Genomic DNA, 23,379 nt, shown 5'->3' on the forward strand with positions numbered 1-23,379 from the left:
CGGCAAACATCAGAAACAGAAAAAGATTTATTAGAAATATTACACAGATTTTTGCATCATACATTTTAATAATGTTAATCTTTAAATATTAGCATGTCCAAATTTGGCAATGCCTAGTATATACATTCTAATGTGCTCTTTGTATAAATTAGATTACGATGTAACATCTGTATCCAATAGAGAAAGCTAAAAGAACTTGACAGTTTAGAGATGGTTATCCTATATGACAAACTGGAGCCTGGACCAATAATCAATAAAAACATTGTGTCCAGCCCTGCCCAACGGAACTTGGCACACGTGCAAGTTAAAAATGTAGAGACCGTCAGTTGTGAAAAATGTTAACCCTGGTTAAGTTATAAGCTTGATTCTACACCACATCGGTGGGTGAGTCTAAATGGCACTGGAGTTGATAAAAAACATCTAGTCTAGCATAGTAGAAGTTATTGCTGGGTTTAAAAATATGTCTTAATGCTCAGTGCCCTGAGTCTTTTTAGGCAAAAGCCCTCTTCTGACAGGAAAATGCATAATCTCATCCCATACAGACTCTGCATCTGATCAGATACCCAAGGCACAGCTTTGCAAACAGCTGGCCCCGTCAGATACTTCCTGCTGGAAGACCTGGTACCCTAAGCAGAGAAAGATGAGGGAGGTACAAACAACCTACAACCGGACAAGCCAACGCTCTCATTTTCATTGCCAAGGAAGTGAGACAGAAAAGTCAGTGAAGCCAAAAGCGAGATTTTGAAGAGCTCCAGGTCAGGAATCACACGGGGCAGATGCAATCATTCTGCCAGCGTGCACCTATTTGGTTTGGACAGAAAACTTGCACATACTGTTTGCACATATAAAACAAGAACAATCACACAGAAAACCTGAAAAAAAAATTATGAAAACCTGCCAAAACTCAAGGAAGAGAATGTGCTTCACGGAGAAGAAACTGGAGAATCTGCATAAGTCAAAAATCAGTCTGCTTCGTACAGCTGCCTTGCTGCAGCACAGGAAAAACAGGGAAGTCTTTGGCTCCTGTGCATTTTCTTGAATATCACAGGCACAGGAGGGCAAACCTGGTAGAGGCAGCAAGCTGTGTGCTCTCTTCCCTCCTCATCTTCCAAGCTCCATCCCAGGCTGCACTCTTAGGAGAAACGCCACTCAAGATGACAATCAGCAAGAACTCTCAAGCTGAAAACCTACAGACATCCGCATCCTTTGCTGTCCACAAAGGCGCAGGCATATATTTCCCATATGTGCCCCCTCTCCTCACATACTGGACTTTCACTCCATTCAGTTTCACTGCGTACTTTCAGGAACAGCTCATCAGCCTTTCTAGAAAACCTTCTCAGAGAGCTGACTCTGGGCTCGCTTCTCAACTCCCCTGTACCTTCCCAAGCCATGAAATACTTCGCACCTTCCATGAACCACCAGAAATTCTGGGAGTCAGATCATACACTTTTCATACTTCTGATTTCCTTCCCTCTCTAGCAGCTCTAGTACAACAGCTACACGATGCAATACCCCTCCCTGGAACTTCACTGAAATCCTCATCTTAAACATTCTTCTCACGTGCTCAACCCAAACCAGCTCCATGGTGTCTTGCAGTCTGATGGACTACCCAAGCACACACACACAGCTGTGTGCATTTTAGAGTTAGGGTATATTCAGGGAGCACCTGGTGAAGAGATTTAATCGGCCTGCATCAGGGAAAGATCCATTACTCCTAAAAGGCAAAGCCAGGCAAGCTGTAATACCACACATCATACTATCCACGTCATATCATCACGTATTCCAATCTAGCACATTTTCAGAGGATTCCTAAAACTTCTATGAAGATTATTCCTATACACTGTGGCTTATCTTAATTAACAAGCTCTTTAATATCAAAGTCAGCTAGAACTTTCATTTTGCAGTTCCAATTGGAGATGTCTAACAAGAGCCTGCAGACGCTTGGTATTTTCTGAAAACCAGGCTGGTCTGCAGCATCTTGGACAGGACAAATTCTTATTCAAATTTTTAGGCAGCAACAAAAACCAACACTTATTTCTGAAAATCTGGGTCTAGAAACGTAACTGTGCAAGATTCAAAGGGAAGGAGAAATATGCAATATAGTAACAGCTAAATGAACAAATAAACAGTCCTTCATCTCAAAAATAACCTGGAAGAGCTTCTCAATCTCAAATCATCAGCATTTCACAGTGAGATGCTTTGCAGTTTTGAACACTGGAAAGGAACACTAAGCAACTGGTAAAACAGAGTATCTTTGTTCCTGCTGACAGAGGACAACTTGTTCTAACTCCCAGGTAAGTAAGGTTATTTTTAAGAATATACCATTACAATTGGGTAGAATTAGTGTTTGGACTATTTGGGGGTATGAGAAAAGCTGCAAAGAGACGACAGGAACAGTGCTTTGCAAAATTGATTTAAAAAATCAAAAGCTGCTAGATCAAGTGGTGGAATGGTCTGTAAAGCTAAAATCAGTCTTGGAGAAACAGATGAGAATAGATGTCAGAGCAGTGCTCGAAGCAAATGCAACTGACATGTTAGATAAGGTATGTACACAGTGTACATCTGGAAAGGCATCAGGAACACAGGCATTTCCAGCAACAAAGGGTTAAGGTTATATTACTTTTTTAGATCATGTGGAGCCCTCTGACTTTGAAATGTTTTCCAGACTCTGGGAATGAAAACAGTTTTTCTCATCTCTCCAAGTGTCCAATCCAAAGCCCACTGAGGAATATGGAATTTTCTGTGTTGACTTCACCACGCTTTGAACTAGAGCCCGTTGGAGAGTTAGGATCTCTGCCAACGGATACCTCAAGGGAACAGAGCCTGCTGCATCCACAAGGCGAAGGAGCAGTGCAGTGTGGCTCCCTTCCTAAATGTACTCTGCTTAGCAACTATTTTTCTCTTCCCTCTTATCACATAATGGGAAACTTATACTTGAGAACACTTAGAGCAACACATCCTATGTTCTCTAGGGATGCCAGAGTGTACACCAAAAATTACTGGGGACTTAATTTAATCTAGAAAGCACTCTCTTGCAAGGAAATAACTCTGGCCAGCATTTACAACTATTTTCTCAAAGTATAGGATGACACCAAAGAGTGCAAGAGCACTGTAAGTGCATGCCACTTTTTATCACATGGACTCTGAAAAGATTGGAATCAGACCTTCCTGGGGTGGTGGATTAGAATAAATGTCAGACTCAGGAGCAAGTGATGCTTTTCTCCTTCTGCGAAACAGGCATACGTTGTATTCCTCCAGCTTCCTTCCTGTTCAAGGCACTCACTGACCTTGGCTGCTGTCATCTATCCCCTAGTTCTCTGTTTTGCTGTGAGAAAACCAAAGTTCGAAATAGGTTGTTTACTAATTAAATGGTATAGAAGAAAAAAACCCAAACAATATCCCCCCACCAAAGTACTATGGGGAAGCCAGAGGCTGAGATCAGCCACCTGCAAAACCCCAGAAAACCTGAAACAACAAGTTTCCTCTGTGAAATCACCTGTTTCTATTTCATGAGCTTTCTGTTCAGGTGCTAAGAGCAGTAAGCACATGCTATTATTTTCTTCTTCAAGATCCCTCGCTGCCTATGATTAACTTCGACGATGCATTCGGTCAGGGTCCCAGGGTTAAACAACCTAACTAAACAACTCCTTTCTTCTACCCGCATAATCTAAAGCAGCTAGGCAGCCTTCTATAAGCTCCTGTACAGCATCCTCTCTAAGACCTGCTCCTAGAACAAATTAAGCAGCCTGCTTGATCCTGCTCCCGCTGGAGACAGACAGAACATTTAACTTCATGGGGTGAAATAAGAGAAATGGTCTAATGTAAATTAAACAGTATCTTTCAGACATTTTACTAACAGTATTATTGAGCTGAAAAGCTATTCTCTGGCGCCTTGGAGATTTCTGTGATGCAGAGAGGGGAACACAGTACTACGTGGCAGCTTGCAGAGTGAAGCTTCAGCTGTCATTGTTACCAATATAGTACTGTGTTCCTTTACAGGGTAACGCCACTTCTAAGCATTTAAGAGTTTAACACAGGAGAGAAGTTACTCCACAAAATATGAACTACTGAGATGTCACTGTATTGCTCAGAGAGGCACCACCTGATTACTGGCACCTTGTAGAACTAAAGCTAGTAACTTACATTTGCAATATTCCTATGGTAAGTGTCTGTACAGCCAGCTGGGTAATAAGGCTCTGGCTTCCTTTAACAGTGAAGCTATAGTAATGAAACTGCAGTAATAATGCTATTTTTCTCTGAGATTACTTCAGTTTGATCTGAAATGGAGTCCCAGAACCTAACTTGTTCTTCTAGAGTTCTCTCACTAACTGGTGGTTGAACACAGCGTGGTTTCCAAGTTACAAATGACTGTGGTATTATCCTGCTGGATAAGCTACAGCAAGCAACCTAGCAGACTTGCTCGGTCAGATGTGTGAGAATAACTCGGGTTAAGGTTTTACACACACAGGTTTGTCACAATGTCTTATAAAATATATGGAGGGAAAAAAAAACGTATTTGGGATGAGTTAAACATATTTTGGCAAGAAGAGCAGTTTTGCGAGCTTTTGTATTAACTTCCCAGCTTTCCTTGAGTGCCAGCATAGTCCACATTGACTTAAAACTTCATTTCGTGGCAGGTCTCCTGTTGGTAGAGCCTGGTTTGAGGCAAACATTGTTTAGCACAAGGAATCTTCTTCAGAAATAACCCAGGCCTCTTTGAAAACATCTTGCAATTTTCATGTGGGAATAAAATCACAGATGAATTTGGTTTGTATAGATGGACAATGGTTATTTATTTGGTTGTAGTCCCAGATGTAATCAAAATTATGAAAAAGCTTTCTTTCAAACTAAGAGCTTAGGTTGGTTGTGGAAGAGGAGCAAGGGGATTTTTAAAGTGATCGAGTGCATCTGTGGCATTCTTTGTTCTCTTCCCCACTTCTGTCCACCTCTTGCTCTGTGTCTCAGGTCTCAAAGTACTTGTAAATCTGGGCGACGTACTGCATCACGCTCTGCCAGTCTGGCCGGTCTGTGTACATCATCTCACTGAGTTCCTGCATAGGACAAATTGTCGAGATTTAGTCAGGCACCACCACTGGGGACATCACTTGGTCCTCTGAGCAGCTGTGGCTATTGAACACCGTTACTTCCATACCAGAGCATCTTAAAGCCACATACAATATAGAGGCCCACGGGAGAAATCTACTGGCCTACTGCAACTGTAAAACTCATGCCAAAGAACAAACACTAGTTAAACGGCCATATGTAGTGTACATCCTGAAACGACCTCTTCCATCTGTAATCAAAGATTAATTCTCTATGTAATTTCATTTCATTTAAATTACTGCTTCTTTGCATGTCTTTGGTTCTGTAATTTAGCTCATGAACCCCGTAATATTTCCTCTTTCATATTAATCTTATACTTCTTGCCATCATATTGTCGATTTTAGCAAATGCTTTTTAAACAGTTTAACAAGAAAATTATCCTTCTGTTTCTTAAAACACTAAAACAAAAGGAAAAAAAATGATCTAACAGGCAGATATAGTGCTCTGCCCATGAAAATAGGAGTCATCTTCTAGAATAAGCTTCTGAGGGGAAGACATAATCGATACTGTCATTTCAATACCAGATGATCTCCAGAAGTTACTTCAAATTATGTCAGTTTTATGATTCTACAGATTTAGTCTGCTGGAAGTTCTCAGAACAGTGTGAACTTTCAGAGATGATGGTGCAGCTTTCCCTAGGACCACATGAACATTTCAGTGCAAGTTGACTGACTGGCCACATGACGACAAAGGTTTTGGAATGGTGCAGGCAGCAATTCCTCCGTTGTTTAACATAGGTTACTCACCAGGCTGGGTTTGATGCCTACACTTTCAGCAGCTTGAAATGCTAACAGCAGATTCCTCTTCTGCAAAAATAAAGCAAAGGTTCAAAAAGATTATAAAAGTATGATTCCTGAATCCTACCTTGCATCTGGCTAATCAAGGAGTTTAAATGAGCAGGTATATTTCAAAACTGAAAAACATTAGATTCGATATTTTCACATAGACAAACAGCTAGATCTAGGTCCCAGGTTAAGAAAAGCTAGGAACATGAGGTGCAAAAAATCTCCTTTCCAACTAAAGCTCAGGGCCCTAAGTGTGTTTTGTCAAAGTTTGCAAAGACTTTTCAGAGTGGTTTCCTTAAGAAGCTGCCAAACTCAAATAATTTTTCTGTGACTATGGCATTCCCCCACTTTTTTTTTTGTATTAGTGAGGTATACTTACAAAGAACCCCTTTGTCTTTGAACAGCTCATCTACTTTTGCCTAAGCTACAGTCCTGCTTTTCACAAATAGGTTCTTGTGAAACTAAATAACAGGGCAAAAACCCACGACCACTCTGAGCTTTATTACGAGTGAGAGGTGCTAACTAACATATGAGGCATTCCTATACATAGCATAACCATCCACAGCATAATTGATATTGTAATAGATACTAGCTGTCTGAAGTAAATCCAGTAAATAGTTTTCGCCTGTTTGTGAGGGCTTCGTAACCTACCTGGAATGTACTGACATGGTTTGACTCTGCTGTCCAAGTAGTTCAATAAATGACCTGTCTACCCCGTGATCCAGCACTTGAATTTGTGCTGCCTAACTCAAAGAGAGATGCAAGGCAGATCTAGCAATCATAACAAAATGAAACTTATTAAGTTTGATTGGTAAGCCTTTGATTGTCATCCGTTGAAACTGAAACTGACTGAAGAACCTGCAGCATCAATATAGACAGTGAGCCAAGTCTTCCACTACTTTTCTGCCTGTGGTATTTGTTAAAGAGGAAATGAAGCCACCCCCAGAAAGCCGTGTTCTTAGGACAGCAGGAGCAGCAGGAAATGTCTGATGCAGCCTTTCAAAAGGGATGCTGTCTTCATATTAATATGCAGCAGTCACTAGACTCAGACTCTTCATTCAGTAGTCCCTGAATTTCTCCCTAGAAGCTCACTGTTGGTTTCCTCCCCTTTTAATCCAGTCTGCTTGCTGAGTTCTTAAAAGGCACTTGCCTCTTACTGTTATTTCCACCTTTTTATTCTGAATGAATCAATACCAAGATCTTACAGCACTGCATCTTTACCACATGCCCATCAAAACAGATAACATTCACTGTGAATTCTGCAGATTGTTTAGGGACAGGTACAACAAAACTTACTTTATCCTGGCTGTTGAGCTCCTGGTAAGGAATATGTGCAGGCAAATACGTGTGCAGCAGAGCACAGAAGGCAAGCCCATCACTCCAGCTGCTGCTGAAGTTGGTAATATCAATATTCTGAAAGAGGAAAAACAAACCAGTCCTGAATAGTGCTACATGAAAAAAAAAAAAAAAAGCAAACAACAGTTTTTATGCAATCATGGAATTAAAACTCAGGAGTATTAAAGGAACATAGGTTTACATTTTCCATTCTCCCCTTCTTTTTCATGGCAAGTAAAAAGACACCAAGTAGTATGGAAAGTTTCAAAATCCTGGACAAGGGTTTATTAAGAAGTTAAATGTTTTTCACACTAGGCCCCAAATGGGGAGATGCTCTCCAATGCTTTCTAGATGGTGAGGAACACCATGTGCAGCACATGCTGCAGCTGCAGTTTTCCCTTGCTAGCAAGACAAAGGATTTTATCTGCTCCCTTTCAATCACAGCACAGCATAAATATGATTCCTCCAGCACTTAAAACAAAGTAATTGATACTTAAAAATGGTATTTCCTAATCAATTCCATGCTGCCTTGTCTTAGCATGTCTGTGGGATGGACTTGCAGAACCATGTGGTAGTGTAATCTGTTTCAAGCACCATTCAGACATGGTTCTGAGCAACCTGCTTGAGCACATGGATAGGTCCAGATGACCTCCAGAGGTCCTTTCCAACTTTAACCATTCTGTGATTCTGTGTATTTGACCAGTGTTACCTTTCTGATATTACACAGCAGATTATGTGCCTTAACGAGAATGTGTAATCAACATTTATGACCCGATCCAGCCCCTTATCAAAAGCCAAATTGAACCAGTAAAAACCTAGTACTCAAGACCTAAATAATGCACTTATTTGGATGATAGGGAGGCTTAAACTTGGCAACACCAACAGCTGAACGGGCAGCTTTCCAAGAGCTGGGCATACGTGCCCAATCTGCACAGTCACTTGCATGAATGCATGTTTGCATTCTCCTGTTCCTCATCAATGCAGCAGCTTTCATCTGCACATCACAGAGAACCTAGCAAAAGGCAGATAAAGAACGGGAAGTTTGAGATACAGAATTTAATCATCTACCCAAATTCACAAAATAAGCCCTAAATAGTTGAAGAGAGAACAGAAGTTTCCTGATGCTCACTCTCCATAGCCAATGACAAAAAAGAGGTGGCAGTGTTTCTGGTAAAACCCTTACAGAACAGAAACCTTTAAGCATTACCTACACACATTTCCTAATGACAACAATTCTGAGTTTGCTGTGGAAGCAAAGATTTAGTGGGCATGGATGTATTAATGAGCACTCCGCTGAAACCCCAGAGTGAAGCCAGAAAAATCCAACTAGTCAGGAGCAACACTCCCACCTCTGCCAGCTCCAAGAGAAGTGCAGTGAAGAGAAAACATTTTGGAAGAAATAATCTAATATGGTTGCAAGTTTAAATGGTCAAAACCATCTTCCCTTGTCGCCAGATGGTGGGATTCTTCTTTGCTAGTCACATAACTCACTGCAAGTGTGCATGCAGGTGTACAGAGAAAACCCACTTTTCCTACTCAAGACAACCGAAGGATTTTAAAATTATTTACTGGCTAGAGTGAAGTTCAGAACATGATATGGTCAGCAGGTGGATTAGAGCGATCACAGGAACAGAAAGGGATGTTTTAAAGTCAGCCAATCTAAAAAGACCACTTTAAAACACAAAGATCATGGGGATACAGACTGCAGCCAGGGCTCTCCGCAGGGATGCTCTGTGAGGCAGAGCTGTGGTTCGGCACGCACTTGGGGCCCAGCTCTGGTTCTGTGAAAGAGAGGTGACCCTTCTAACTTCCCTGCACACACGGACATAGCCATGCCAGCATGCTCAGGAATCCTGGTGGCTAAGCTTTGGTGCTCTAGTTCCAAATTACCAGCTAAAAACAAAACACCAAACTAAGGGATAGTGGCTGGAAACACAGCTCCAAACATTTGCTGCAGAGCACAGATGGCTCCAGGACACGACAGTGCCGCGCCGTCCCTCACGCCGTGGCAGGCATGGAGCTACCCTAACACCACTTGTTAGCTGTACCTTCAGGGTGCTGCGTTTCAGCTCTCACTCTGCCGCTTAACCTTCTTTATTTAGCTATTTTCGAGTTTCTTTCAAGATTCCCCAAAAGCTTTTGCTGCATCTCATACCAAGTCTCATGCAGGCGCGCTAAAAGCCAGGCAGGAAGTATTTCAGCACGTGCTCTTCACTTATGCCTCATTGACTGGTCGTCCAATGTGGACTTTGTCCAGCCAGACAGGATTTCAGATTAGTAATAAACGTCTACAGTAAAATAGGACTCAAACTGAAAGAGTACAGAATATTTCAGGGTAAAATATTCTGGCTGGAATAAATTGACAAATGTAACAAGCTTAGAAAGCAGGCCACGCGCAGGGGTCATTGCTGCGCCGCGCTAGCACCACGCTGTATTTTAGGCTGTAAACATCTGTCAGTGGAGATAAAAGTACTTGAATACCATCACAAGAAAAAACTTCTTTACTCTGAAAACTGTCTTGGCCTGAGCCATAAATTTGCACCAGGAAGCCAAGCTTCAGATAAAAAAAGTGACTTACTGTTTATCAATCTTCAGCTAGTGAGAAAGGATTGACAGGCTCATTACCGAAGTGTTGAATTTACTGAGGGCAATAAATTTTAACAGCAAATAGCCTATCAGCAAATACCAATATTCTGATTTTATATCGTATAATAGAAATGAAAATGGAGGGGTTTTAACTCGCTCTGCCAAAGGCCATAGAGGCAGGAACAAACAAAGCCTTAGTTAAGCACCATGACTAAATAAAAAGATGTCAAGTTTGTGTGGGAACGTTATATCCCATCCTCATTTTTGTGACGCTATTATGAGACACGGCATACAAAACTGCTCCTTCCTACAGTACTTCACCAGCCCACTGTCAGCGTGATAATTTTACACATCTTTGTGGTCTTAACTATACCTAAAACCCTTCTCTAGGTATTGTTACATGGGAAGAGGAGAAGTGCTATAATCAGCAGTAAAATGAGAACAAGGTCCAAAAGTCCTCATGTTTCCAACAGCATTGTCCAGCCAGTTATCTTCAGTAATTCTTGGATCCCTGTCTTACAAACAAGCGAGGGTACAAAGATCGGGTTCTGCTGACAACATTTAAACCACAGATGAAATCTACAGCAAAGTGGCATGCCATCAACAGCAGGGAAAACGAACACAAATCTGAATTTTTGTCCTAAATGAAAACCCAAAATAAATGTAAATGCAGAGTCAAAATGAGTATCTGAAGGTTCAGCTCAGCTGTTCAGTTAATGATACAACATACACTTAGGCATAACCAAAAGCACCTAGTTGCCATTCTCACATCCAAAAAGCATCAGGGAGTTGTGTTTTTCCCCCTGTACAAATGCATTTCCATTTCATACATGCCCCTCTGGCATTCCACCTTTGATTCTGTGTTAACTCCCTTTCATTTTGGGATATAAGGATGTGGCATATGAAAAGTGATCTTCAGTGTTTGCCTACACTGAAGCTTTATTTGCAATACCTCCCCACCACGCCACACCGAGAGGCATTAACTCAAACGAGAGGCACTCTGATTTCTCAGAAGATCACTGGCTCCACTGAAGCCATTAAAAAAAGGAAAACAATTTAGGGAATGAACACCTTGGAAACTATTCACTGCTCTTGATTATTTTGGCAGCGGAACCCATCCCAGCGTTTCTGCCGCACCTCTCTACTCCTCAGCACACAACCCATGGATATGCAGGAGCTGTTTGTGTACGTGGTGGTTGTTAATGCACACTTCCAAACTGCAGGATGGAGAGCTTGGTGATTTCCTTCTCTCTCACTGTGAAACCCTACAGCAGAAATCCTACCCCAAGCTCTGAAAAAAATGCACGTGGCTTCTCATGGCAGACCTAAAAGCTAAACCATGTAGGATGGCACACTTTAGGAAGAAGATGCACCATCACAGCGTGCACAGAATGAATGTAGGAAGAAACAGGAAAATGGAACGGGTGCTGCAGTCTGAGTTATGGTGCTCAGAAGTGAGGATGAAAAATCTGCCACCTTACGGTCACATAATATCTGGCGTCACTAGTGTCCCAATCCTTAGCATGCCATCAGTGGCTTCACACTGCTAAAGGCATTTACACCAGAGATCAACTCCTGACCCATGGGCCAAGGGTGCTGAGCAGCTCAGGTCTGCACCGCTCAGGGTTACCAGCATCCTCTGGAGCAGACACGCCATATCCATATAGCACAGCACCTGACCTGGGTCTTCTGCAGTGCTCCTAAGAAAGTCATTTCTTGGGTGTTGAAAACCTGGGAGGAATATGAAAGTCTCACTGCAGGCCACAAGAGGTGTGGTTTTCATAGAAAGATGACATAAGAATCTTTGCGTGCCCTGTGGAGTTACGTGGAAAGATTTGAGAGTACAAAGTTTCAGCTGTCTGAAAGTACCGGAGTACTCAGTATGGTTCATTTCTATGCACATTAAAGTATCTGACATTAAGCAAAGTTAAAAAAAATAATAACCATTGTTATTTAGAGAGTAAATACATTATCTATAACATTAGTGACAGGCCAAGTCTAAAAGGACACCGAACACCTGCAAGCCATTAACCTCAGCCCCCTGCGCCAGGAACAGGACCTTTGCTTGCAGATAACAGCATTGAGAGCACCGCGGTGAAGGCCCACAGGGAAATCCGTGTGATCTGTTCTCACTAAAAACAACTTCTTGTTTATCCGAGGAAAAAACAACCACCCCATTAGATTTCACTAGATCTTTGACTCTGAGCCTTCAGCACAAAGCAACAATGACATCACGGGCTCTTCATTAAAACACTGACCCCAGATATTCCCGCTCGGCAGACGTTCCTGCGCCTGCAGCAGTGGCTCTCTGAGTTGTAATTTTCCTTGTAAGACCCAGAATTATAAATTATAGACGTGAGTCAGCTCGAAGCCAGGCTGGAAGGATCTCTGTGGAAGAAAGCCTGCAGTAACTACACCCTTAGCATCATTCTCCCCCTCCCTCCCCAGCACACAGCGTGCCTCTCAGAGTCACTGCTACAGGGCAGCACACTGGGAACATGCTGGAGTGGCTCATCGTTGAGTTTCAGCCCATAGAGAATAGGAACTTTAACAGCAAAGAGAGAACTAGTTAAAATAAATATACAGAATAATAGAATAAGCAGAATATACAGAATAAGGAAAACCAAAGGGAATTGCCTTGTTTATAAGAGCAGCTCCCCCTTAACCAGCTCAGCTTCGTTTTTAAGCTTTAAGACCCACATGTTCTCACAGAGCAGAAGCCTCACAGTTCAGCGATTTTTAGTGGTTATATTTAGACACAGGTGCCTGGACAGGAACCTCTTTCATGAGCTACATCTCTGCAAAGCCGAACGCTGACCTTTCTAGCGTAAAATCTGATCGAGGTACCTTGAAAGGCAACTCCCCAGGAGTACCTCCACCCATCCATCTTCAACAATAGCTGCAACAAACTGCTAATCTCATTTGGATTCATCACACCCTAATTGGTGGGGGACGTGTTGGTGGGCTACAGCCAGAGAGGTTCTAGCAGAGGAAGCATGTAAACTGCGAGCTCTGGTTGGGCAAGCTGTAAAACCTTCCTAGGAAGAAATACAAGAGAAGAAGGGCTCCTGATAACACGACCTAACCTGAGCAAACAAAACACTCCAGTTCATCTGAAATGCTCCGCCGAAGATATGAAACATTTAGGCAATCTCCTGGAAATGTGGGTGAATTAGAAGTGTGGTTGGGTCCAGTTAACATGGATGAAAGGCATGAATGCCTAAAATTAAAGACTGCCTGGATTCTTGTGTAATTACAGGGTGCACCCAGATGACTTGGACAACTGCACTCAGCTATTTTCAGTGGGTAGCGGCAAGTCTAAAGCGATTTGCATATCACATTTAGTCAATCTACTACCATGAAACTTTCTGAATTCCCTTACAAACCTTTTTCTCTGAAATGGCAGACAAAATAAACTAATGTCTCTTGATTTAAAAAAAAATAAATAAATCCAGCATAATTTGTGGAACAGCAATACTGTTTATTGTATAGAGATTAAGTGGCTAGCCAAGATTTGGAAGGAAGCCAAATGACCTTCTATCCTCCAGGCTATATTAATATCCCGAGTTCAAATGGTTCAGGCAGCCGCAGTCTCCATAATGATTTTTTTTAACCTCTCTTTGAAACTTTGTGCTTCTATCCCCACCATCCATGTTTCTAACACTTCTACCGGACAGTGCCATGCATCTTATTGATTATACATAGATGAAACAACGTAGCTCCAGATAACATAAAATGCCATGTGAAAATGCTGTTAAATTGCATAACCACAGCACAATGAAATAAGGAAGTGGAGTCAGCTTTTTAAAGGTTATCCCATCTAGTACCTTCCTTTTTATAAAGAAACCCCATTTCCTGCCACATTCCTAGGCACTCCTCATTCCTTTCTTCACCGCTGGTTGTTGCTGGGTGTTGCTTCAGCTTTACTGCTTATCATTTGCTTTAGCAAGTGTGAATTAATGACCCTTTTTAGCATAGCCAAGGCTAAGATGAAACTGAGTTCATGACATTTCTTTTTTTTTTTTTTTTTTGGCAGAAGCATCACTTGACTGGAACAGTCACAGGGAGCAGGGATATTTAAAGAGGACATTTAACAAGCTTATTGTCGTGTACTCCACACAGAGTTTTCAGCTCCCAACTATTTCAGTTTCTCAAAAGCCAGAGTTCTGAGAAGATACCGGAAAGTCAGGCGTGTCCCATGTTCTTCATTGCCTTTCCTCGTTTGGTCAGACTGGCAAGAACAGGTAACATGATGCTCTCTAAAGCTCTGCACTCAAAACAACCTAATCTGACATGAGTTGTCTTAGAAACATCATTCAGAGTAGACTGTAAAGCGTATTATAAAATAATCCGCATGCTCTTCAAGCTCAGCTCTTCCTTCCTGAGGTACTGAGGAGGTCCATGACCTCTACAAGGCACCTTGGTTCCGTCATTTTGATTACAAGAGATGTGGTGCTGCTATAACTAAAATTGTCGTAAGAATAAAAAAAAGGAAGTGGTACCGAACGGGAGATACTCATGGTAATATGTGATAATGTAATTATGTGACCTCCCATTTCCTTTGCTTGCAAGGCAAAATACAGTTGCTACTGACATGGAAATCATCACTGTAACTATACATACAAGTAACCGCCTTAATAAGCCAAACAGCATCTGTTCATGGCCAGCAGGTCTGTTGCTCCCAGCACTGTGTGGACGGGTAAATATTTCACCATACTTTGTCCACATTCTTTTTTTTTTTGATTGGAATATACATAAAGACCAACTTTTAAAAACGAAAACAAATTCTGATAAACCAGGGAAAAGCTTGAGGGACGGTGCTGGCACGGTGCTCACAACACACACAATGCATGTGAACTTTTCCTAGCAAACAGCACAAGCTCTTTTGAATACTAATTACCCTATGAAAACATTCTCATTACTAAAAGTCACCTACTTCAAAGGTCTCTCTAGCAGCTAGTAAAGTAGCAGGTTTTTGTACATATTTCTCATTTTGGGCCTTAATTATCACTTTGCACCCCAGCTTCTGAGGAGGGGGGCAGAGGGAAAGAGAGGCTAATGCTGAGCTCACAGTGAGCTAGCTTTTTGCTATACAAACATACAGGACCAAATGAGAGCTGGCATAAGCAAAACCTATTTTATAAACATCTCTGGGCCATTTCAGGGGTGAAGCAATGGTTACAAGAGATATATGTCAAGTGTGGGTGGTACTTTTGTAACTGACACTACCGTCCCACTCAGTGAGTTGGACAAAATGCGTTTGTTATGTCTGGAGAGGCAGAGGTGGGTGCCACAGCGAGGCCAGGAACTAGCTGGTGCTCCTCGTGTCACAATCCCATCAAATCGTTGATGACTTCTTATTTTTGCAAGAGGGAAGATGCAGCAGCACAGCTCCGAGGACCACACAGATATCCTGGGGAAGAAGGGAGGGAGCAGAGGAAGGTACTAGCTCTCCTCTGTGTCCAAGACAGCAGCTTAGTTACTTCCTGCCTGGAGCCCTGGCACAGAATCTCTAATGACCACAGTGAGGGCTCCCACAGTTATTTCTAATTATCTGCGGGGATAGCTCAGAGCTTAGCCACGTCCTGGAATTCCTGGGAAGAGGGGTAAGCTGCAGAGGAAGGCAGGCTCACGGCAAAGGATGGGGACAACTGAGGGAGAGGTCTCAACGGTAAAGAATACTCACGGAAGAGGCAGCAGGGCTCAGCGCTCTCCCAGTTAAATTCATAGTTTGGAGCTGTTCCAGCTGGTGGCCAATCAATTCAGTGTTTTCCCCGATTGTCATTGCATCCAGGCAACACGAGGAAAGCGTCTTGGACTTTGGGATGGATAGAATGTAAATGCTATTTTTAAAATTACCCAGCAGGATAGAAAGTTACGCATGAGAGAGCTGCATGGGCATTTAATTTATCCCTCCAATCAAAAGACTTGTATTTGTTTACAGGATAAAGCCCCTTGTGTGAAAAAGGTAGAATTTGCCTCAAGTTAGTTGGCTACACTGAAGAAGCACGTTTATGAATTGGCATCTCTGTGAAGGAGACCTGCACATTAGTAATTAAACTGATTACTCCCAACATGCCATGATTTAGCTGCTACATTTATTTTCCAGACCCAACCCTGGCTTCAGCTGGGACATAGAGAAACTGCGTGTACCCACTGGACTGTAAGAGTTTTTATTTAGAAGAAGAAAAAAAATGATTCTGGAAAAGAATTGGGAATATCTTGAAATTTCAAACTTGTATTTTCAGTAATAAAAATCCTCAGGACTACCCTTTTATCAGGGTATCTTTCCAAATCTTACTGAAACTCATCATCATCCATTGAGATAAGATGATCTATATTTAACAGCCAAGGAAATCAATGCAATGGCATTATGCAAAACAGCCAAGGTCACAGAGGTGGTCCAAAAGAGACTTGAGAGCAAAATTCCTGATCACCCTAATGTCAACTTTTATTTAAACACAGGGTAGCCACTCCTATCTCAATGGCTTTTACCAAGACTCCCTCTGATCACTGCATAGATAGGAAAAGTCTCTTTGAAGTGAACTAAAATGTTTCCTGCAAAAATCAGAGAAACTCAAAGAGACCGAAATTTTACCCAGTTCTCAGAAATACACCGAATACAAAAATAACTTCCTGGTAACACCCCATTGCATGTATGTTCCACTTCTAAATGTCAAAATGCTTTAAGCAATGTGGGTGCAATGCTATTTACAAGCGTACGCACGCTCTCCTAGAGAGCAGATATGCTGGTCTATGGTACTTTAGAAAATGTCACCGTCCACCAGAGAAGAATTTTGAAGCGTTAATGGCATTTGTAAATATTAAGACAGCCAGCTTCTTTCTGTTTACTCAGCAGGCTCTGGCCATTAGCTTCTAATCTCCAGCACACAGGTTGGTGTGGCAGAACGGAAATCTTCCCACTCCTCCCCAGAAGAGGACGACTCCTCCATGAACGCTGTTCAGAATGCGTAGATGGCTGCCGTTTACATCTGGAGGGGTTTTGTTCAGCGTTTTTCTTCAGCCATATCACACAAATTGGCAGTTATTTGTTTTACTGCTGATCATTAGCAGAGAAGATGATAGCACTGTGGGAACCCAGCCTTTCCAGAGCACACAAACAGTGTGTAACAGCAGACGGATTTACCTCCTGTCCCTGTTGCAGAGAAAGACCTGGCTTGGAAAGGTGGCCAGATAACTTCCACGTCCACTCCTCTGTGTTACTGCTGAGTTATGGAATGCCACAGCTTACCCAGTTCTCATGACTAGTCAAATACTTGGATAGAAAGGTGGTAATGCTGCTATGAGAGAGAGAGGCTGATACAATTTGGGAACACACTGAAGCAGTTCTATGCTGCTTGTTGACACAAACACAAGAAGTAAGGTAGCAAAGGGTAAGAGAATCACTACTGTATCCACAGGCACATCTTTTGATTAAACAACTGGGTTCCTTCTGATCTCTTTAGGACAGCGCACAGCTGTACCAGGATTCTCAAGGCTTTAAAACTAAGCCCCATTATGTTAGTGTCAATGGAAACATCTGATCTGATTGTTTTACAAGCCAAGTCCCAGGAATTACATTCTGCCCAGGTTCCAAGGTTGAGAGGGTTGATTCTGGTTTTTGTTCCATTCGGTTCTTTGATTCTTTACTAGCACTGCCAGGCTGAGCACCAAACCTGAGGACAGCAGTAGCATTTGCAACAGTGTCTGTTCCCTTTCTACGGTCCAAGACAATGCAAAGCTAAAGTGAGGCAAAGTGCTCAGTCTAGACTTAAAAAAAAGATTGAGAAAGCAGTTGCTTAAGAAGATAGTCAGCTATGCACCCTAATGACGTACAAAGAAACGATGGACTTCTTGCTTCTAAATATAACGCTTGGTTTCCAGAATAAGGAAGAAACTGTCAAACACAGACGTTAATGTACAACTGGCCATGATGGAGCTTTTGGATCTGTTATGAAGCAGGACCCGACAACATGCAGCCCCTGAACCTGCCTGCTTGCTGCACCAGCAGCCAAGGAACCGGCACCCAGGCTGGTGGGCCTAGCAGCAGAGTCCTCCCTGACGTGGGAACGTTGGCCCTATGGCCATGAGACCAAAGGGAACGTGGTAGATCCTCATCAGCCTATCTGCTTTTGTATGTCTTCGGGCAATACTTAATGTGTGCTGGATCTCATCCAGTCACCAAACCAATAAAAAAACATGGGAAGAAGCAGGGGATAATACCAGGGAGTAGGGCTCGAGAACAAAGACGATATGGCGGAAATACTATCCAGTGCACAACAGAAAAGAAATGCAAATTCCTGTGAGAAAAAGAAAGCCACAAATTCATAAACATAGAGCTAGTATTATTCCGAGTTTAAATTGAATACAAAAGGGTAAAAAGCTTTATATTATATCTGCTGCCAAGCCACTAGATTACTTGACAAACAACAAATACTGACACAGCCTTTATTTTTCTCCCTAAGCTTTTGCATCCTTGCTACAAGAAGAATGTAGTATCATGCAGATGCTGCCATTTCTACAAGGTCTGATATACCAGTTTTATGCTTCTAGTAGCAAGAGCACTCAGAATTACACTTCACGACTTTCAGGTTATGTTTGGAAGTAATTTTTTTCCAATTTCTGTCTCCCGGGGCTGGAATCGCCATAATAACAGGAATACTTCAGGGCAGATATTTTTCTTCTTTTTGAATAGTTAGCTGAGGCACTACATAGGAAAGGCACTTTTATTAATATATTCAGCAAAGACTAAGGCTCAAGTATTGCAGACAGCATCAGGATATTTCATCAGAGCCCTAAAACTATTGGTGTCTTAAGAAAAGGAAGCATCAAAAAATTCACAACTTTCCAGACAAATATTCAGAATGACTGAGGGTACAGATTTTAGTACTTAACTAATCCACACTAAACAATATAATGTTGGAGATTATTGCCCTAAAAATAGTTCCTATGTACTCCTAAGAATACTTTCTAATACTGCACAGTGTTCCTGGGACCTGCTGCAGAGGTAAGTGACACCAAATAAAACAGGGAAACAAAATTCTCTTCTAGCTTTGCTCGTAGTTGCTAGAGTATTTTAATGCAGGATAATGAAAAGGAATTCTTGTCTCCAGGAGCTGCTTGATGATGTGAAAGCTAGGTAAAGATCATGCTACCTAGCACTTACTGCATGCTGTTGGGATTCCTGCAGATGGTGTGAAATCTGATCTGAGGTTAGTCCTGTGAAAACCAAGACCACCGATACCAATTTGTCGGCCACCTGCAGTCGGTGTCAGTGCTAATGGGGAGCACTGCCTCCATCCATGAGAAGATGGACTCAGACTGTCATAGTCGTAAAGCAATGGCTTGTATGCACGCGTAGGGAATATATGATACAAAAATCTTTGGAGGTATAGCTACTATTTCCCCCTTGTTAGTTCTACAGCATTTCTTATCTCCTCCTACTTTGCATTCCTTCCTCTAACAACCACACAAACAGATTCAGTATAAAAGATGGTGGGTCTTCAAGAAGTGGATCCCAAATGGGTCCTGTTAAACCAAGTGTAACTTGATAAAAGGAATAACCATGATGATACGTTGGAAAAAAGACTCAGTCTCAAATTCTCTTTTCCTCTGTGCCATAGGATGGATGTGTAGTAGTTGAAAAATTCCAAAAACAGTTCTTTTAAGCAAGCCATCTTCATTAACATGGTAGCAATTCCATCTCGTCTCTGAAGAGGGTATGTGGCAGAAATAATAATCCTAAATTTTAATGATCACAGGTTAAGTGCCTCTTGATGTTCCGTGTTTTCACAATACTTCTTGTGGATAGCAATAGACTTAATCTAGAGAGGTTTGGCCCCTTGACAAATGGTCTCCACAGAGAGCAAATAGAACCAGAGCACTTAAATAACACTAGTCACTAATGATATGATTATGGAAGGTGATAATGCAACAAGAATGACTCTCAGCAGCTTCCAGGAGTTATGACTCATGGGAACAGAGCCTATTAGAAAAGAGGCACCAAATTTCTCCTTCACACTGTTGCTATGATGTATAATCTTTTTAAATAGATGAGAAAAAAACACAAGACAACAGAGAAAAAGCTATTTTAACATAAATAACTTACTCTCAGCAGGCTTTGTGGTTTAAAGGACTTGTGGTAATTGAGCTGCAGAGCCACAAAAGCAGTTCTCAAGTCTGGTCACCTCATCACCCTACATTATATACCATGATGTCAACAAATTCGGAGAGGCAGGAGGAACAGTCTATGCGTGTCTAGCAAAAGAGATGTGGCAGTGTACATTTCTCATAGGCAACCACACTTCAGATTGAGTTGGGTTTGTTTTGTTTGCTTGTTTGTTTTTCAAGCTGGAGATTTTCCTCAAGGAAGTGTTGCAAAAAGCCACTAAGCCCAAAGCCTTATTTCACGGCAATTCTTTTTGATGCTGTGATTTCTTTGCACTTCCCCTGACCAGTTATTCAAAATTGATGCCCAAAATGCCAGAAAATATTGATCTAGGCATTGAAACCTGACAACTGATATCATGTGCTAGAACATACCATAGTTTATGAAATCTCATTTCCATATTTTTTTCCTCTTAGTCATTAAACTGAACTTCAGTTTAACAGTAAGAGCTTTACCTCCATTCTCATACTTCTTTCTCCATTTTCTAAAATATTACTTGCTCCTTAGTGTTCATAACCTTTTGATATCAAATCACTGTTTAAATAGGGATCTTAGAAATGACACAGCAGATTAGAGACACGTAGACGCTTTCATGTTTCCCCTCAGTTACTGTAAACTCATGCAATTTCTTTATTTAAAAAAACAAATCAAACCCTCCAGGCCAACATTCATTTATGTTGCACTTCTCTCAACTCCTTCCCATGTCCCTCTCTTGTTTTATGAGATTGCCTCCCAGGGAACACCACACTGAAGTAAAAGCCAGGGAATGTTCCCTGTAGTCAGTGTAAGGATATATGCCAGGAGCAGGATGTAAATTTCTATCTATAGCATAAGCCTTGTATGGATTAAAGCATTTGAAAAGTGGAGCCTTGTGCACTGGTCCCTAGGTCTTATCCCCAGATACTCTCCTAGGTCACTAATCCAGCTTTCCTCAGGGAATGTGGGACATGGGTAGTAGCTGCTACTGAGAGAATCAAGTTATTCTAATCCGTTTTGTTCGTATCGTTTAATGAAATCAGGTTTCTGACTAATTTAAACAGAAAGGAATCTCCCTCCTCCTCCTCAGCTCACAGAACTGCAGACAGACTTATATTAAACCTCAAAGGCAGCACACTGTGATACTGAAAATAAGAAGTTAGGCAGCCAAGCATCAAGTCTTATTTTCTCTCATTCCACTGCGTCAGTGAGCTGAAAATAGTTTGCTTCCCAAACTACTTGTGGTTCTGGGCTTCATGTTAGAAAGAACATAGCAGTATGCTGGGATTTGCACAGATGATGCCTCACAGACGGGGGTCTTATGTATGAAAAATAAGTGATGCACGTCATGGGGTTCTGCTTGCTGGAGTTCATTACTTCATTCCCACCAGTGCAGTGGCTAAGGCAGGAAGGAGGATGACGTTCTTTACTGCACTCCAGCTCTGTGTACTCAAAAATGATAAAAACTCCCTATGGAGCTCAATATCAGCCTTATCGTAAGAGTGCAAGGGTCAGGGAAAAGCTAGTTCATGAAGAGTCAGTGAATGCACCACGGCGAGCATGATGGGAACGAGAATCTGGGGAAGACTGTCCAAGAGATAACGCCTCTAAACAAAGCAATGAGGATAGAGAGGCAAGACTCTCACCATAAATAAAGACATTGTTTGTCCTTTGATACATCTGATTTTAATTTTTATTCTGAGATCTTAACACTCTGGGCAATAAGCCCCCCAAACACAGACACACACCCCACAGGCTGTACTTCTCAGCTCTTCCTGGCCCACGCAGCGTTTGTCAGTGCCAGTGCTGTACCTGCTCTCTTTGAAAACTGCTGAAAGTTCATTCTGCTGTTTTAGACTAACGACAGAGGACGGCCATCAACTGAACAAGAGCCTCAGCAGAGCAGGAACCAAAATGACAAAGCTTTTTCTGAAATATCAGCTGGACAGTCACGTTAGTAGCAACAGCACTCCAGCAGCCATATATAAAGCAAAGACTTCCATTGTCCTCTGAGCCAGGGACATGCTTTCCTCCAGAGACTAATACTAAAAGGAAAAACAAATAGACCCGGGCTGCTCGCATACCTCCTGGGTGGCCTGCTATCCGATACACTGTTAGCTCCACTACTTGGGTTCAGGATAGAAAAACAAAACTCCTTCTCTGTTCTATCACAGAGGGAATACTTGTCACCAGTCTGGTACCTCCCGCATCAGGGCAGGCCTTTATACCTGCAAGCGGCACAGTAATTTCTAAAAGCAGTACCTTCAGTCCTACCTGGGTGTAATCGGACAAAGGTAACAACTACAGGCTGCCTCTCAGAGAATGCTTCCCACAGTGAACTCAGATGAGTCAGACTATTTTAAAAGAAGTAGAGGAAGTTCCTATATCTGACACTTAAAACAAAAAAAGGCAATGCTGTCAGGAGAAAGTCTTACTCAGGGGTTGGGCTTTCTGGCTTAACACAAATTAGACTTGGAAAAGTTGTACTTCACCAATCATTTTCTGAGGACTGGATGGAAATGTTTCATGTGTCCCCTCCCGTCCCCTCCCCCTGAATACCTTCTAATCAAAGACCAGGAGAATTTTAGAAGATGAGATACAAGTATAAATACAACAGAGTTGAGGATGCAACTTCACAGGACACTACTTGAGCCTTTTATGCAGTATCACATGATTGGAGGCTAAAACCTAACCCTGGCTTTATTGCTTCTAAGGCGTGTCTAAAGGCAAGAGCTTTCTCTGGTACTTGTCCTTCTGTGAAGTTCGTGCAAGTCATTCATGTGCACATGAATGTGTGCTATGTGCTAAGAAACAACTCACATTTTCATAGATGAGCTTATTTAAAGAGAACGCTACTGTCTTTTCTTCCAAACTCTTGTGCCCTGCAGCTAATGCTTCATAAAGAGCCAGTTGTGAAGAAAAAAATATGTTATTATTTACTTTAAAAGATGGGCTCTGCTTTTATTAAAGACTTGCTCCAGGGTGCATATCATGTGGTGATAACTGCTTTTGTCTTCTGCTCTAAGTAACAAACAATATTATTCTTAAGAAAAAAAAAAATCTCAACATTATATCAAACTAAGTCTATCCTGCACACCCAGCATATATCACAGGATGAACTGTTGCCTGTAACTGCCTTCTACAGCTCAGTTACAAGCAGAGCCCAAGGTCTAACTCAACTGTATACAAACACCAGCAAGAGCTTTATGAGCACAGCAATGGCCGTAAAATAACTGGAGAAATTATTATGCCTGTTCAGCAGAGGAAAATCACTCCATAAAGAAATCACACGTTCTCAAGCAGTCAGAACTTGCTTTGTAAAATTCAGTGAAACTCCTGTAGATTAGAAAGAGCAGGGCCCTAAATTGCAGTTTGGTCAAGGTCACGCATAGAAATGTTTATTTGGTTTTACAGAAATGACCAATA

At 41.9% G+C, this 23,379-nt stretch overlaps 1 protein-coding gene across 10 annotated transcripts in view; it reads right to left on the reverse strand.

Annotated features, from left to right (window-relative positions):
- Positions 1 to 9: 9 nt before the first annotated feature.
- SPECC1 (sperm antigen with calponin homology and coiled-coil domains 1) overlaps positions 10 to 23,379 on the reverse strand; it is a 97,347-nt gene continuing 73,977 nt past the window's right edge. For all 10 annotated transcript variants that reach the window (XM_080563218.1, XM_080563220.1, XM_080563211.1 and 7 more), the window contains 3 exons: positions 7,185 to 7,301; positions 5,850 to 5,909; positions 10 to 5,051 (listed from right to left, as the gene is read on the reverse strand). In XM_080563218.1, coding sequence (XP_080419344.1) covers positions 4,962 to 5,051; positions 5,850 to 5,909; positions 7,185 to 7,301 — 267 coding nt within the window. In that variant the 3' untranslated portion in view covers positions 10 to 4,961. The remainder of the gene's footprint in view (positions 5,052 to 5,849; positions 5,910 to 7,184; positions 7,302 to 23,379) is intronic.

The sequence above is a fragment of the Anser brachyrhynchus genome, assembly GCF_964034855.1.
Source record: "Anser brachyrhynchus genome assembly, chromosome: 20".
Classification (NCBI taxonomy): Eukaryota; Metazoa; Chordata; class Aves; order Anseriformes; family Anatidae; genus Anser; species Anser brachyrhynchus.